This window comes from Rhinolophus sinicus, linkage group LG04 (assembly GCF_036562045.2).
Source record: "Rhinolophus sinicus isolate RSC01 linkage group LG04, ASM3656204v1, whole genome shotgun sequence".
Taxonomy (NCBI): Eukaryota; Metazoa; Chordata; class Mammalia; order Chiroptera; family Rhinolophidae; genus Rhinolophus; species Rhinolophus sinicus.
In genome coordinates this window covers 64,864,974-64,878,316 of record NC_133754.1, presented here as the reverse complement: position 1 = coordinate 64,878,316, position 13,343 = coordinate 64,864,974, and the positions used below count along the sequence as shown (strand labels likewise).

At 33.8% G+C, this 13,343-nt stretch overlaps 1 protein-coding gene across 14 annotated transcripts in view; it reads left to right on the top strand.

Moving 5' to 3' along the window:
• Positions 1–13,343, top strand: part of NRG1 (neuregulin 1) — a 977,086-nt gene that overhangs the window by 946,439 nt on the left and 17,304 nt on the right. For 11 of the 14 annotated variants that reach the window (XM_074329679.1, XM_074329680.1, XM_074329677.1 and 8 more), the window contains one exon: positions 7,957–8,015. In XM_074329679.1, coding sequence (XP_074185780.1) covers positions 7,957–8,015 — 59 coding nt within the window. Of the gene's footprint in view, positions 1–7,290; positions 7,359–7,956; positions 8,016–13,343 lie in introns of all 14 variants that reach the window. The other 3 variants (XM_074329678.1, XM_074329683.1, XM_019743178.2) reach the window with 1 other exon arrangement.

Below are 13,343 nucleotides of genomic sequence, written 5' to 3'. Positions count from 1 at the left end.
ATTTCTTCTGCGTGCCTCATATATCTAGGATCCTGTTATATGCTACTAGGGATTTATTAATTTATTTTGACTATCACTCACTAAGATTCATTGACAAAATTCTTTTTTTTAATATAGAAACCAATTTAGGGGCAGTTTTACCTAAAATCAGGTGCACTGACTACCTATGTATTCTTAATAACTTTGCTTCCTTTATTCCAAATTCAGCAAGGGAGCCACATACATTTACTGAGCTCCTTCTATGAGGCAGGCTCTGTGCTGGTGCTCAGGCTGTAGTGGTGAACAAAACCATGCTGTTTTTGCCCTCATAGAGTCTGGAGGCTATTGCGAGTAACTAATGTATTGCAAGTCATTAATTTAATTATAAATTGTAGGTGTGCCAAGTGCTGTGAAGGATATTTAGGGAGCTAAGGGAATGTATAACAGGGATCTCAATTACTCAGAGACTATGAAAAAAACATGTCTTCAACCCTCACCTTGAGAGGCATATAGTCTATTTACAATAAAATGTACAGTTTTCAAGTATTCACATTGAATGATTTAAGTAATAAGTAAATATTTAGGTGTTTCATTAAAATGCGGCTGGTGGAGTATATAAAATTGTAAAGTTCTAAATTTACAGAATTTTGTTTGATGAGACAGGAAAGGACATTCTCCAGAGAGGAAGAAACAACCACAAATTAACACTCAATATGTCATTGTGTCACAAATGATGTGGAGATGTATGGGATGTAGATTGATTCCATATCCAATTGAATTGTTTGACTCCAAACTTACAGATACATCATGTAGAGTAAACAATGGCAAGGGTTTTAGTCTACAGATGAGCATTTCAGTACAAGCTGTGCAAACACAGGTTTGGGAAGGGCACCAAGGTTCAAACAGCATGGGCTAATTCATAAACACAGCCATTCTCATTATTGGGATTCTATGTCTTAGACACTAAAAAACAACATTGGAGAACAAGGACAAGTTGGACTTTTTTCCCCTCAGTATTTACCCAAGAGTCCAGGGTGGCCACTATATACAAAGGATGCCAAAATAATGTATACATATTTTAAGAAAGTAAAAAACTATTAAAATTGTAATATTCGATATATACCGATAACGAAAGATGAATACAAGTCACATTTGACTTCTGCAATTACAAGAGGAGCTCAAAGTGGTTACCATCAGCGTCCAGACACTTCTGATCATGACGAACTACTGCTTGAGCAACTGTGACCAAAGTGTCCATTTGTATACATTTATTTTAGCACCCCCAAAATGGCACCCCATGTATATATATACTGTTATTTCATGGATTGAGAACTAGTCTCCAGATCATAATTAAAAAGAAAAGGGATGATAACATACTAGCTGAATCATGATGGGGAGGTGTAGGGTTGGATCTGGAGAAAATGTTATTGAAGCATTTTATATTTAATATTTTCTTTAATGATGTTGAAGAAGGCATTCCCTTGAGGAAATAAACATCTTTTGCAGATGATGCCAGAAAAAAGAAAACCACTAAAACACAAATTAAAAACCTGTAGAAATTTCAATTAAAGGTAGATAACAGAATGAGGGTCATCTTGGAAAAATGCAGACTAATAGTAACACAGTACATTTGGGAAAGAATAATCTATAACATAGATACTCAGTCATTAAGTGAGTGAGGTCGAGCCAGAATGCTGAGCAGGCGAAGGGGTGAAAAAAGTCAGCATTTGCAACATAATACTGTAGAAAAACAGAGCAGCAGTCTTTGAGCTAGTATACACACTGCGAGCTCCAATTTGTACAGAGAGCAAAAGCCTGAACATCTAACACTTAAACCCACTGATATTCCTCAATATATATTTGTTGGCATTTCCATTATTTGATATTTATAAACATAGACACCAAAGAAATTATTTCAGATGTTGTACAATCTGAAAGTAATACCTATTTAGGTAGAGTGAAAAGACAATAGGAACTTTTCTGGTTTAGACAAGGCATTTTAAAATTGTCCAAATATTTCATTGTAGAGCGATGACTAAAGAAAGAGGAAATGTCAGATATGGACTTTGTTTCCTTTCTCCTGCTTGATCAAGGAAGGGCCTAATGAAAATTAATGAGGAAGGAAGGAAGGAAGGAAAGAAGGAAGGAAGGAAGGAAGGAAGGAAGGAAGGAAGGAAGGAAGGAAGGAAGGAAGGAAGGAAGGAAGGAAGGAGATGTCTAAGGGTGCTTTATAAATTGACTATACATTTATAAAATCATAAAACCATTTATAATGGTTTATAAAATTAGCAAACTGTAAAATAACTAGAAGTTTCTTGGGGGTCTGTAATTATATTTGAATATATCTAGCATCCACCTCAAAAAATGGGGAATAATTTCTTCACTTAGAATATACAAAAATACACAGAGCACTAAATTGATTCTCAAAATACATGACTGTAATTTTGCTAACCATTGTCACCCCAATAAACTTAATTTTGAATAAATAAATAAAATAAAGTATAAAATAAAAAAAATACCCGACTATGGTCCATTACATAGTAAGCACATCAGGATATTCACAGTGTATTAGGTTATTATTAAGGACAGTTTTTATTTTACTGATGCTGTATGGAAGTGTTGGTTACTAGATTGTACTGCTTTATTGAATTGTACATAAACTGGTATTTCAGTAATAGTATTTAAATATGAAATAATAGACTTATTGTTAAAGCGTTATAGTCTTTTGAAATTCCAAACACAATATTGAAGGTTTCTATTTAGGGGAGGGAGTCTGCGAGGAGGATACTAGGAGTTCTTACAAAAAAGTAATTTAGGGGTCTACAGAGGAGTCTGTCATGAACTATAAAAATAAAAGCCAGAAGTTCGATATTCACCTGTACTTGGCAAATCGATTGACTGTATGAAAGTCTCTTTGTTACAGTTCTTTATTGGACATTGCAGTCTGGTCCTATCTTAGGCTCAGTTTAACAGACATAAGAGCCCTTTATGAGCTGGGCACTGTGCTAAACATCAGAGATACAAAATGATCAAAATATGGTCACTGTCCTCACAAAAGATAATCACAATACAGGTAGATAAGGGCAGTGAAAGAGATCCGGACAGGGTGCCATGTGAGTGCCGAGAGGGGATCCCCACCCAGGGTGTGTTAGTGGGGAGATGGGGAAGGTGAGGATCAGGGTTAGTTGAAAGAAGTGATGCTTAAGTTCAGACAAAACTGTCAATTTTCATCTCATTAAAAGCAAATATAGAACAAAGATTGTTTATCACATTATGAGCAAATACTAAAATTATAAAAGTGATTTCCATTTTCTCATCTGATCGGTGAAACAAATGGTACATGTATTTTTGGAGCTAATACAATAGGGGCTTGATTTTTATTCAAACAGGTTCTTCTAGGAAAAAAAAATTCTTGGAATTTGCTCAGACTCATGCCAAAGCATGTTGTTCAAAATCAGATTAAATTTGCCATACTCTTAAATTCAAGGAAAGTGATAGATTGGATGCTTAACATATAATGCTAATATAGAAATATGTCAGAAGCCAGATAGTCTCCCTATTCTTTTAGTAGTAATTCCATAGAATTTTATTCAGAGTTTATAGATCAGAGCGTTTTCATTTGCATATGCTTTCTCTATACAATCAATGAAGTCTGCGGTTTGCTTATGCAAAAAGTATATCAGTTTCCATTTCCTTCATTTTGACTTGGCAACAATTCTAGATGTCCACAAAAATTACACAATGGCTATTGTTGCTGAGCATTTGAATTGCTTAGGAATAGGTATTTGCGATTTGTTTCACCTCCGTGATTGTCTTTTTTCTTTTTTTTTTTTAATTAAATTTATTGAGGTGACAATTGTTAGTAAAATTACATAGATTTCAGGTGTACAATTCTGTATTACATCATCTATAAATCCCATTGTGTGTTCATCACCCAGAGTCAGTTCTCCTTCCATCACCATATATTCGATCCCCCTTACCCTCATCTCCCACCCCCCACCCCCCACCCCCCTTAAAAAGCCATTCTATTAAAAATGTTTTTAAAAAGTACTTGAGCCCTTCCTGACTGGTAATGAATTCAGAAGAAATGATGTCAGGGTTTTCTCACAATGATTCCATGTGTTAGGATGAGTTTCGATTCCCAGAACATTTGCGGTAAAGAAACCTTTGATAATCACTTAGTTAAATCTCTTCATCTTTTCCCTGGGGAAAACTAAGGCCCAGTGACACCCAGTGGGCAGCTCATCCAAGCCGCAATATACTCAGGTGCCAAGATAGAGGGTCTTTAGTCTCCATCTTCCAAGGTCAGGGTCCCTGACACCTTACACTTTAATGTACATACCAATATCTTGGTGCTCTTCTTAAAATGCAGAGTCTTATTTAGTAGTTCTAGACCAGAGCCTAAGATTCTACATTTCTACTAACAAGACCCCAGGAGATGCTGGTGCTATTGGGCCATGGACCACACTGAAGAAGAATAAGGCTTTACACTAAGACAGTTTATCTGAGTGAAGGTCAAAATTAGCGAAATCATATGGTTCAGATATAGCTGGTAATTCCAAAAAAAAATTGAAAAATCATATCTTAAGACCTAGTGTTACTGCACCAAATATTCTGTATCATCTTATGATAGAGATAAACCACCATCCCATAATGCTAGTTTCCCATGAACCATCGTTTTAGTAGTTCATACTAAATAGAAAATTGATGGGGTAACATTTTTGATCCCCTTCACCTAGTTGTTCTGTGCCCTCTGATCGTAAAACTGTCATCTAAGATGCATAAATGATGATTTTCTAATAAAATGAATATTCTTTCTCTTAGCATGATTCCTCAGCTATTTGTTAATTTCATGATCTTTAAATAAGTGCATTTCTTACTTTGAATAGCCTCTCTCTCTCTCTCTCTCTCTCTATCTCTGTTTCTCTCTCTCTCGCCATCTTTCCCTCCTTCTCCCCCTCCCTCCTACACACACATTAGGTAAGTGCTTTGCATGATAGTTATGGTACAGATGGACCGTTAGTAAGAATCATGGCTATGGGTATTGAGCAGACATACGTACATACACAAACACGTAATATTCACATATCTTATACCATGTTCTTTGTATGAAACAAGTGGGTTATTCTGTAATCAATATGAGAATTTCAATTTTTTTTCAAGAAGGTCAATAGGTAAGATGAAATGGTCATTATAAAATATACCTTTACTTGTGGAATTACCTGCTTAATTGTAGGATATGTCTATATTAGTCCTGTTCAGAAACAAAGACACAAATAAAAATCCCAAATACTTCAGAAATTATTTTAAATAATTTATTTGGAAAATAACTTTCCATGTATTTTTCTTATATCAGGGGTGCCAAAAAAATGTGTACAAGTGGACACTTCGATCAGCATTGCTCATGCAGTAGTTCGCCGTAATCAGAAGTGTCTAGACGCTGATGGTAACCACTTTGAGCACCTCTTGTAATTGCAGAAGTCAAACGTGACTTGTTTTCATGTTTTGTTATCGGTATATATTGAGTATTACAATTAATAACAGTTTTTTCCTTTCTTAAAATGTGTTTACATTTTTTTGGCATCCTCTGTATATCTGTCAAGACATTCTTACTGAAGCATGTAGAATGACATCTTTATGATAAATGACCCAACTTCACGGGGTATAGTTTTTATTTATGTATTTTTTCTAGGTAAATCTTCTATTTATTGCAGCAAAAATATTCTAACTGAAAATAGCCAGTTTGTTTATATAAAAGTGTTTTGAAGCATTCAAAAGGACTATATAAATTAATACAAAATATTTGTTGTTAAGCTTATTGATATATTGTTAATGATCATTTATACTTTAAGTTTACACAAGCACGCATGGGACTAAAAATTTGGAACTGCCAATATCTTATCTTGCAGGCCATTCTTCATGAAATAGGAGAATAAGATATATCAAATCAAATGATAACATTTTTTGACATTGAATCTGACTTTAAGGGAAATTTTTAAAAATCACCCTTACATTAGTAAAAATGAATACTTTTATTCACATCTCTTTGATGCCAAAAGATAGTGTTTATTCTTATTTACTCTGGCGAAGAAAGGGTAATATGTAAATTATGAGGTATGTGCTCTCAGAGCTAAATTATGTTAGGTAAGTGATTTGCATGGTAGTTACGGTATAGATGAACTATAATCATGGCTGTGGGTATTGAGCATCTGAAAATATATTTGCTTCCTAGTACCTTTGATGGCCCAAATTATTAGAGTATTGAGTAGAATGAATCCAATCTGAAATGCTTTATTTACTGGAGTAACAACACGAAAAGAGCAGTTGAAAGGATTTCCATAGTTATACACAGTAGCCCCACTGCATGACCTCAACAACAATGTTGTATCAGGATTCTAGAATTTGGATAGGTAAATGTATGTGAGTGAGTAAAATGTAAATTTTATACAATTTCACAATAGTTTTACCTTAAAAGTAAATTGATATATGTCAAGTACTACTTAGAAGAATAAGTGCTTAAATTTTTAAAATGTATTTGTCTTTCATTTAGGGGTACTTGGATGAAGTGGAATATGTTCTAATAAAAAAAAAACTCTGCCTTTTTCTGTCTTTCAACACTAAAAATGAGACCTAATTTGTAATATCTTTAAAAAAATAGAGAATGTAGTTTTTCTTGTCAGTAATCACTGGAGTGTGAAAGTGCTTAACTTATATTATAGGTTGATGATGTAACTTATAAAAATACCTGCGAAATAAGTACAAAATTGAATGTCTATGAAAGAAAAAAACTCAGAATCATTTAAATAATTGAAGATTATGGATCGATCCATGTAAGCTCTCACCAAAACCAGTGTTTATTTTGTAAATGTATTTTTCAGTTACAGTTGGCATATAAAATTATATTAGTTTGAGGTGTAAACGTAGTGATTAGACATTTATATACCTTACGAAGTGATCACCCTGATTAACATAGGAAGAGGCAATGATCAGTGGCAGAGAAGCACATGCGAAAGGGAAAGAAAATGGCTTAGCTGCTCAGGCCTTGCCGACCACATTCAACTTTTCAACCTCACTCTAGTTAAATTTCAGTTAACTGATCTTATGAGGACTAAAGCAAGTAATAACAAAAATATATACTCCACAGTTTTCATGGGACATGGTTTTCTAAATGTTTTGTCTTTTCCTTTTCTTTATGTTGTTTGGTCACCAGGTCATTTGTAGGACTCTCCATATTCCATAGGAGGAAAATTGCCAGTGTGAAAGTTCTGTGTCTTTAGCCACTCTATTGCTTATCACATTTTTGCCCTCTAGGTGCCAACCTGGATTCACTGGAGCGAGATGTACTGAGAATGTGCCCATGAAAGTCCAAAACCAAGAAAGTATGTTAAAATAATCTGAAATTTGCTTTCTCCCACAAATTACAGCAAGAGTCACTACCACTTGGTGTTTTTACAGTTCAGTTGTAACTGATTCCTTTTGTTCTAATTATGGTTTAACCACTCGGTGCATAAACTATTCAATCTGACCTTGTTTAACTATCTCTCAACATGGGCCCCAAAGGTCACAAATTTAAAAGAATGACCCATCAGGATGGCCAGTGCTGCTTGCAACCATGGCAGGCAAGCCAACCAAAAAGAACATTTATTTCCAATGTTTTGACCAAAGCTATCAAATGGAAAACTGAGATGAAGAAAACATCAAATTTAATTTTAAGTAGTTCCCTTTGAAAGAAAGCAGTCATTTGAACTGCTGGGGTCTTTCTATCCTATAAACCCAACGGCTACATTTGTCCAAAATTTTAACCCTTTGGGGGACATGCCAGAGTCTGAAAGCCATGATTAGGACAAAGACTCAGTTCCTGAGGTTGAACTCACCAAGTTCAGTCAAATGACACTGAAGGAGCTTCTTTCTAGCATATGTTCACCTCTTCTCTTTTTCTCTGTTTTTTCTACCATTGTTTTTTGTTTCTTCTCTCAGGTGCCCAAATGAGTTTACTGGTGATCGCTGCCAAAACTACGTAATGGCCAGCTTCTACAGTACGTCCACTCCCTTTCTGTCTCTGCCTGAATAGGAGCATGCTCAGTCGGTGCTGCTTTCTTGTTGCTGCATCTCCCCTCAGATTTCACCTAGAGCTAGATGTGTTTTACCAGGTCTAACACTGACTGCCTCTGCCTGTCGCATGAGAACATTAACAAAAGCGATTGTATTACTTCCTCTGTTCGTCACTAGTTGGCTGTGAGAATCTCATAGGAGTGTGAGGCTCCCGATGTTTCTGAAACTGATACTGAATAATGTGATACAAAATGATAGTCAATATCAAGCAGTGCAATTATAATAAAGGTATTTAAAAGTCTCACTTTTATTGATAAAATAAAAATCATTCTACTGACCAGTCCATCTTCTTTATAAAATGACAACATGCTGAAAAAGATGTGGCTAAGCTGTAACCAATATGGTCTTGAAATGATGGTAAGTTAATTTTGGTTCAGAATGTATTTATAACAAATAAACATAAGAAAAAGAGTTCAGATGTTTTTCTTCATCAACCAGCAGTTTGCATGTAGGTATAAAAAAGCACTGAGTAGGAAAAATTAAAAACAAACATTTCACAGCAAATAAGGTAGACTGGCTTCTATTTATATTGCTTAGGAAACAAGTGACTTGGAACTAATTTAAACAATCATTTATTTATATTAGCATTTCTTTATGCTAGTTTCAATGATAATTTTAGCAGAAAATAGTTGTTATAAAATATTTATTATTTACTTTGAAATATAACAGTTCACTTCGAGATAAATATGTTTAAATGCCAAATTGGGAAATTCTGATGGATTTCTATGGCCTCATGAGGTTATGAACATCGTTCCTAAAATTCCAGTTCACACTGCATATAAATGCATAGATAACTAAACTATGAATTTGTCCTACAATTGTGAATTGGGACTATAGCTTTTAATTCTTGAGCTTTCAAAGCATTGTATTTAAAATGGATTCCACATTGCTAGCCATTTAGATCAAAGGTTGATATATATATATATATATATATATATATATATATATATATACACACACACACACACATATACATGTATATATATATATATATATATATATATACACACACACACATATACATGTATATATATATATATATTTCTGTAAAGTATCACTTAAGGGCTTGTAGGTGATATCTTTGCTGTCACAACTACTCAACTCTGCCATTATAGCACAAAAGCGGCAGAAGATAATACATAAGCAAATGAGCATGGCTGTGTGCTATTAAAACTTTATTTACAAAAGCAGGCAGTGGACTGGATTTGTCAACCTCTGATTTAAATTGTCAATTGCTTATCCTGAAAAATATTTCACATAGCTTATTGCAGTGCAAATGTATGCAACACAAGAAACAGTGACACAAGCTAGTCATTTGGGGGCCCTAAGAGAATCAGGTATTTATCCTTACCCATATGCATGCAAAGAATAAGATTCTGTTCCTCGTGTTAATAGTCATCGAAGAGTAAATCCTATGGAAAAATAAATTCAATATGCATTATGGGGAGATTAGACCCATAATATTCAATCATTTATTTGCTGAAATGATATTTATTATGTATTTATATAGACTACAAATCAAAGATTATGTTATCGGCCATTTTCTGTTTTGGAAATAGGTGAATTGACATTACTAAATTTTCAAACACAGCCTTCACTTTATTCACAAATCTTTAAATAATACACATTTAGTGAACAGAATTTTTCTCTCCATACCTATAGATTAAGGGTTTTTTTCTTTTAAATATAGATAAATGGAAAGTAAAGATAGAAGGGAAATAATATAATTTTGCTTAATATATTAAAACCATTGTTTTTAGAAATGTGTGTTTGTATTCAAATATTAATAGCGTTATCAAATTCATGTACCTGTAGAAATATAATGAAATTATGTTGTATAATTTAATGAAAATTCTGGATATTTGCATTATACTTAAATTTTAGGTGTTACATTGTACACTGAAGGCAATGTTGGGGCACTATATAGACAAGCATTACAAAGGAAAGTATTTCTCAAAATAATAATGCAGCTGTAACGAGAGAAAATGTTCTCAACTTCTCTTTTAGAATATTTTCTTTCATAAGACATTATTTTAAAAAGCAACTTAGTATTTAATCAGAATGTGATTCCTCAAATAAATTCTTTATTAAGCTTTCAGTGGCACTTTTGGAAGGCATCAGGAAAGCAGCATTCATATTTAACCTGATTTAACACAGATTGCTAGGAAGCACATTTATGAACAAAAATCTGTAATGACCGCATCTGGGCTGCTTCATGCCTGGAAAAACAATGACTGGCAATCAGAAACTGCTTTCCAAAGTTGTCTTGCCCAGAGTTAATTTTCTAACCTCTATGTTTTCAACTGTCAATTTTCATTTCTGCACACTCCCCGCTAGAAGGCAGGAAAATAAATTTTTACTGCTCTAAGAACTTTATGTTCAAGTAGCAGTGAGGGCTGCACAAAGAATAAAAACTGTTGCCACAGTGCTAATGTTTAAAATTGGATTGTCTGTGTGTTCATAAAGTTTGAAACACATTAACATAAATTTTAAAAGAAAAGATATTCCCCAGCTTTAAAGAGAAACATTTTTCAACTTACCAAACCACATTTTCAGTTGAAAAATAACATTCTAAAAGAATGTAGAATTTTACAATGCTTATTAGCACATAAATTGCATTATTAGGATTTGATGCAACTTTTCTGATCAGAGTGTCCTTTTGGACATGTATTGATTTATAAAAACTGATTTAAAATATGAAAGAAAGAAACAAATGTGTATTTTATATGGCTTTCTTGAAGGCAGCCATGTGCCTTGAAATAAAACATATTTATAGTATTTTCTAGGACAATAATGTCAAGGCTAGTCAGCTTCAAATTTGACCAATTGACACAGAAATCCTATTTGAAAGGATTGTGTTCATTTGTGTGTGTATATGTGTGTGTGTGTGTGTGTGTGTGTGTGTATGTGTGTGTACAGGGAATCCATAATCAATTTATAGACTTTATGAAGAGAGAAAGAAAAAGCACTCACAGCTTCAATAGTTAGAAGAAGTATGGGGCAAGTATGTTATATATAAACTAACATATAATAGGACTCAATTATGGAATAGACCAAATTATGGAATATTTAAACGAGTATTATTTTAGAAGTTTTAGGCATATTCTCAGAATAGGTAACCTTAGCCGATATCCTTAAAAGTAGTTTTGAATCATAGGTTACTAGTGCATAAATTATTTGTGTTGATTTCTAAATGCTTTAAAAACCTGTTGAAGTTATTAATTTATCAAACGTGTATCCTGCTGACACTAGAATAAAGGCACACTCAATCTATGATAAAATTATAAATTCCAGCTGAGTACTAGTGAGATTTTACTGTGTATGTTTGTGAGTGTACTCTTGTGTACATGTAACTTGGAAGTAAGGAGAAAGTCTCCTATTACATTTTGAAGGGCTCAATGGCAATATGGATTGGTATATGTGAAAAAAAAAAAGTATCTACAGTTATAAAGGTAAGTTGAAATTAAAAGTCAGACACTAATTTGTTCTGTTTAGAACTGGCATTGCCAGAACAACTTTAGAAATCTCAGAGGTGCAGAAAGTAAAGACTACACATAAATCTCTGAGATTATTTCCATAAGGAAGCCCAAGATGTTAAAGAGTAAAATCCTGAATGTCTTCCAATTTTAACAGAAACCATAGTTGCATGTACATATCATTTTGGTAAAAGAAAGTTGTTTCATTGTTCTTTTCTCGAATGGAATTGAAAATTTAAATTAACCTATGGGTTAATCAGTTTTCTTCAAACAACTGTAAAATCCTAAACAAAGGATTCGTGAGTCAATATGTAATATTTCCTGAAGACTCTCATATATAAATTTTTTATATTGCTTACTGTACAGCAGGAAATCACATGTAGAAAAGGAAACTAAATTGTTTACAGTAACCTTTGTGTTTTTGAATTATTAATTTAATTTGAGAAATGTAGTGGCTAGGCAGAAGTTCAATAGGAAGCGTAGGCTACATAATGAGCCTAAGCCAACATTAGATTAAATAGAACAGACAGAAAGTAATAATCTCTTCATAGAATGAAAAGTGTTTGTGTAGTCTGCTTTTCTTGACTCACAAGGAAAGAAATGTAGCCACCAATAGTAAAAATAAATTGGAGCATTATTTGCTCCAGGTCTAGAATGATGCATGTTTCCTCTGCTTGTTTCCTTGTTAGAGCTTATGGACAGAAGAGATTCCAATTTTAAGTACCAATTTCCCTTTGAATTATTTGAAATTGGAGCTGCCTGATATGAATGACTTCCCATGAAATGAAATTATAGTTAGGCTCACAGACTTACCTATAAAACTGTAAATGCAGTAATATGTATGCATGGGCATGCTACTAATTTTATTGAAGACTTAACCAAGCTTTCTATGCAACTAATATATATCATTAGCAGTGTTCATGTAGGCATGGAATAATTATTCTCTGGAAAGAGTTTCTGCAGATATCTCTTTATTTTAACCCTTAAATTATTACTGGCTGGTAGGAGGGAAAGGCGAGAGATGGACTGGTTTCTAGGGAGAAAAACTGAATCACATCCTCGTGGAAATGTATCATTTCCTCAGAAAATGAATTTTTTTATACCTTAATGTTCCAAAGTTTATATGAAGGAAACAAAGAGAAAAAAAATCCATTTGTCAAATTGCATGTTGCAAATAGACAAGAGAAATTTGTTTGGATTTGAATAAATTGTTATTTTACTGTGAACTTTGTGCAACCAAATTAACCCTACATCCTCTGGCTCTTAATTTATGAAAATTTTGGTTATTTGCCTGAGTACCCTGGCCCCAAGGCAGAGGGGACTCTATTATATGCAGTGCCTCTCATTACTCGATTTACTATTTGAATATATATATGTTTTAATCTTGGAAACTTCATTTCCTGGAAAGTTTTTAAGGTCTAAATCCTTGACATGTATCAGGAGCATTCAGTTTTCCTAGCCATGCAATTAGTCAAAAGTAAACCTACAAGCTGTAATTGGTCTGAGCTGTTAAAATTGTCTGCTGTTGGCAGACATATTTTGTGGCTCCTTTAGTCCCCAAAGTAGCCCTGTGAGGCATGTGTTTATATCATAAGCATTTTGTCAGTGACAAATTATCTTGTCCAAGTCACTGAACCGCTAAATGGCAGAGACAGGACCTAAAACCAGGATGAGTCCCGCACACCTCCCTCTCGCTCTAAGGTGTTTTGTTCAAGCCCAAACTCGTGGTTTTATAAGAAAAATACCCCTCCTCCACAAGTTTTCAAATTTAAGAGA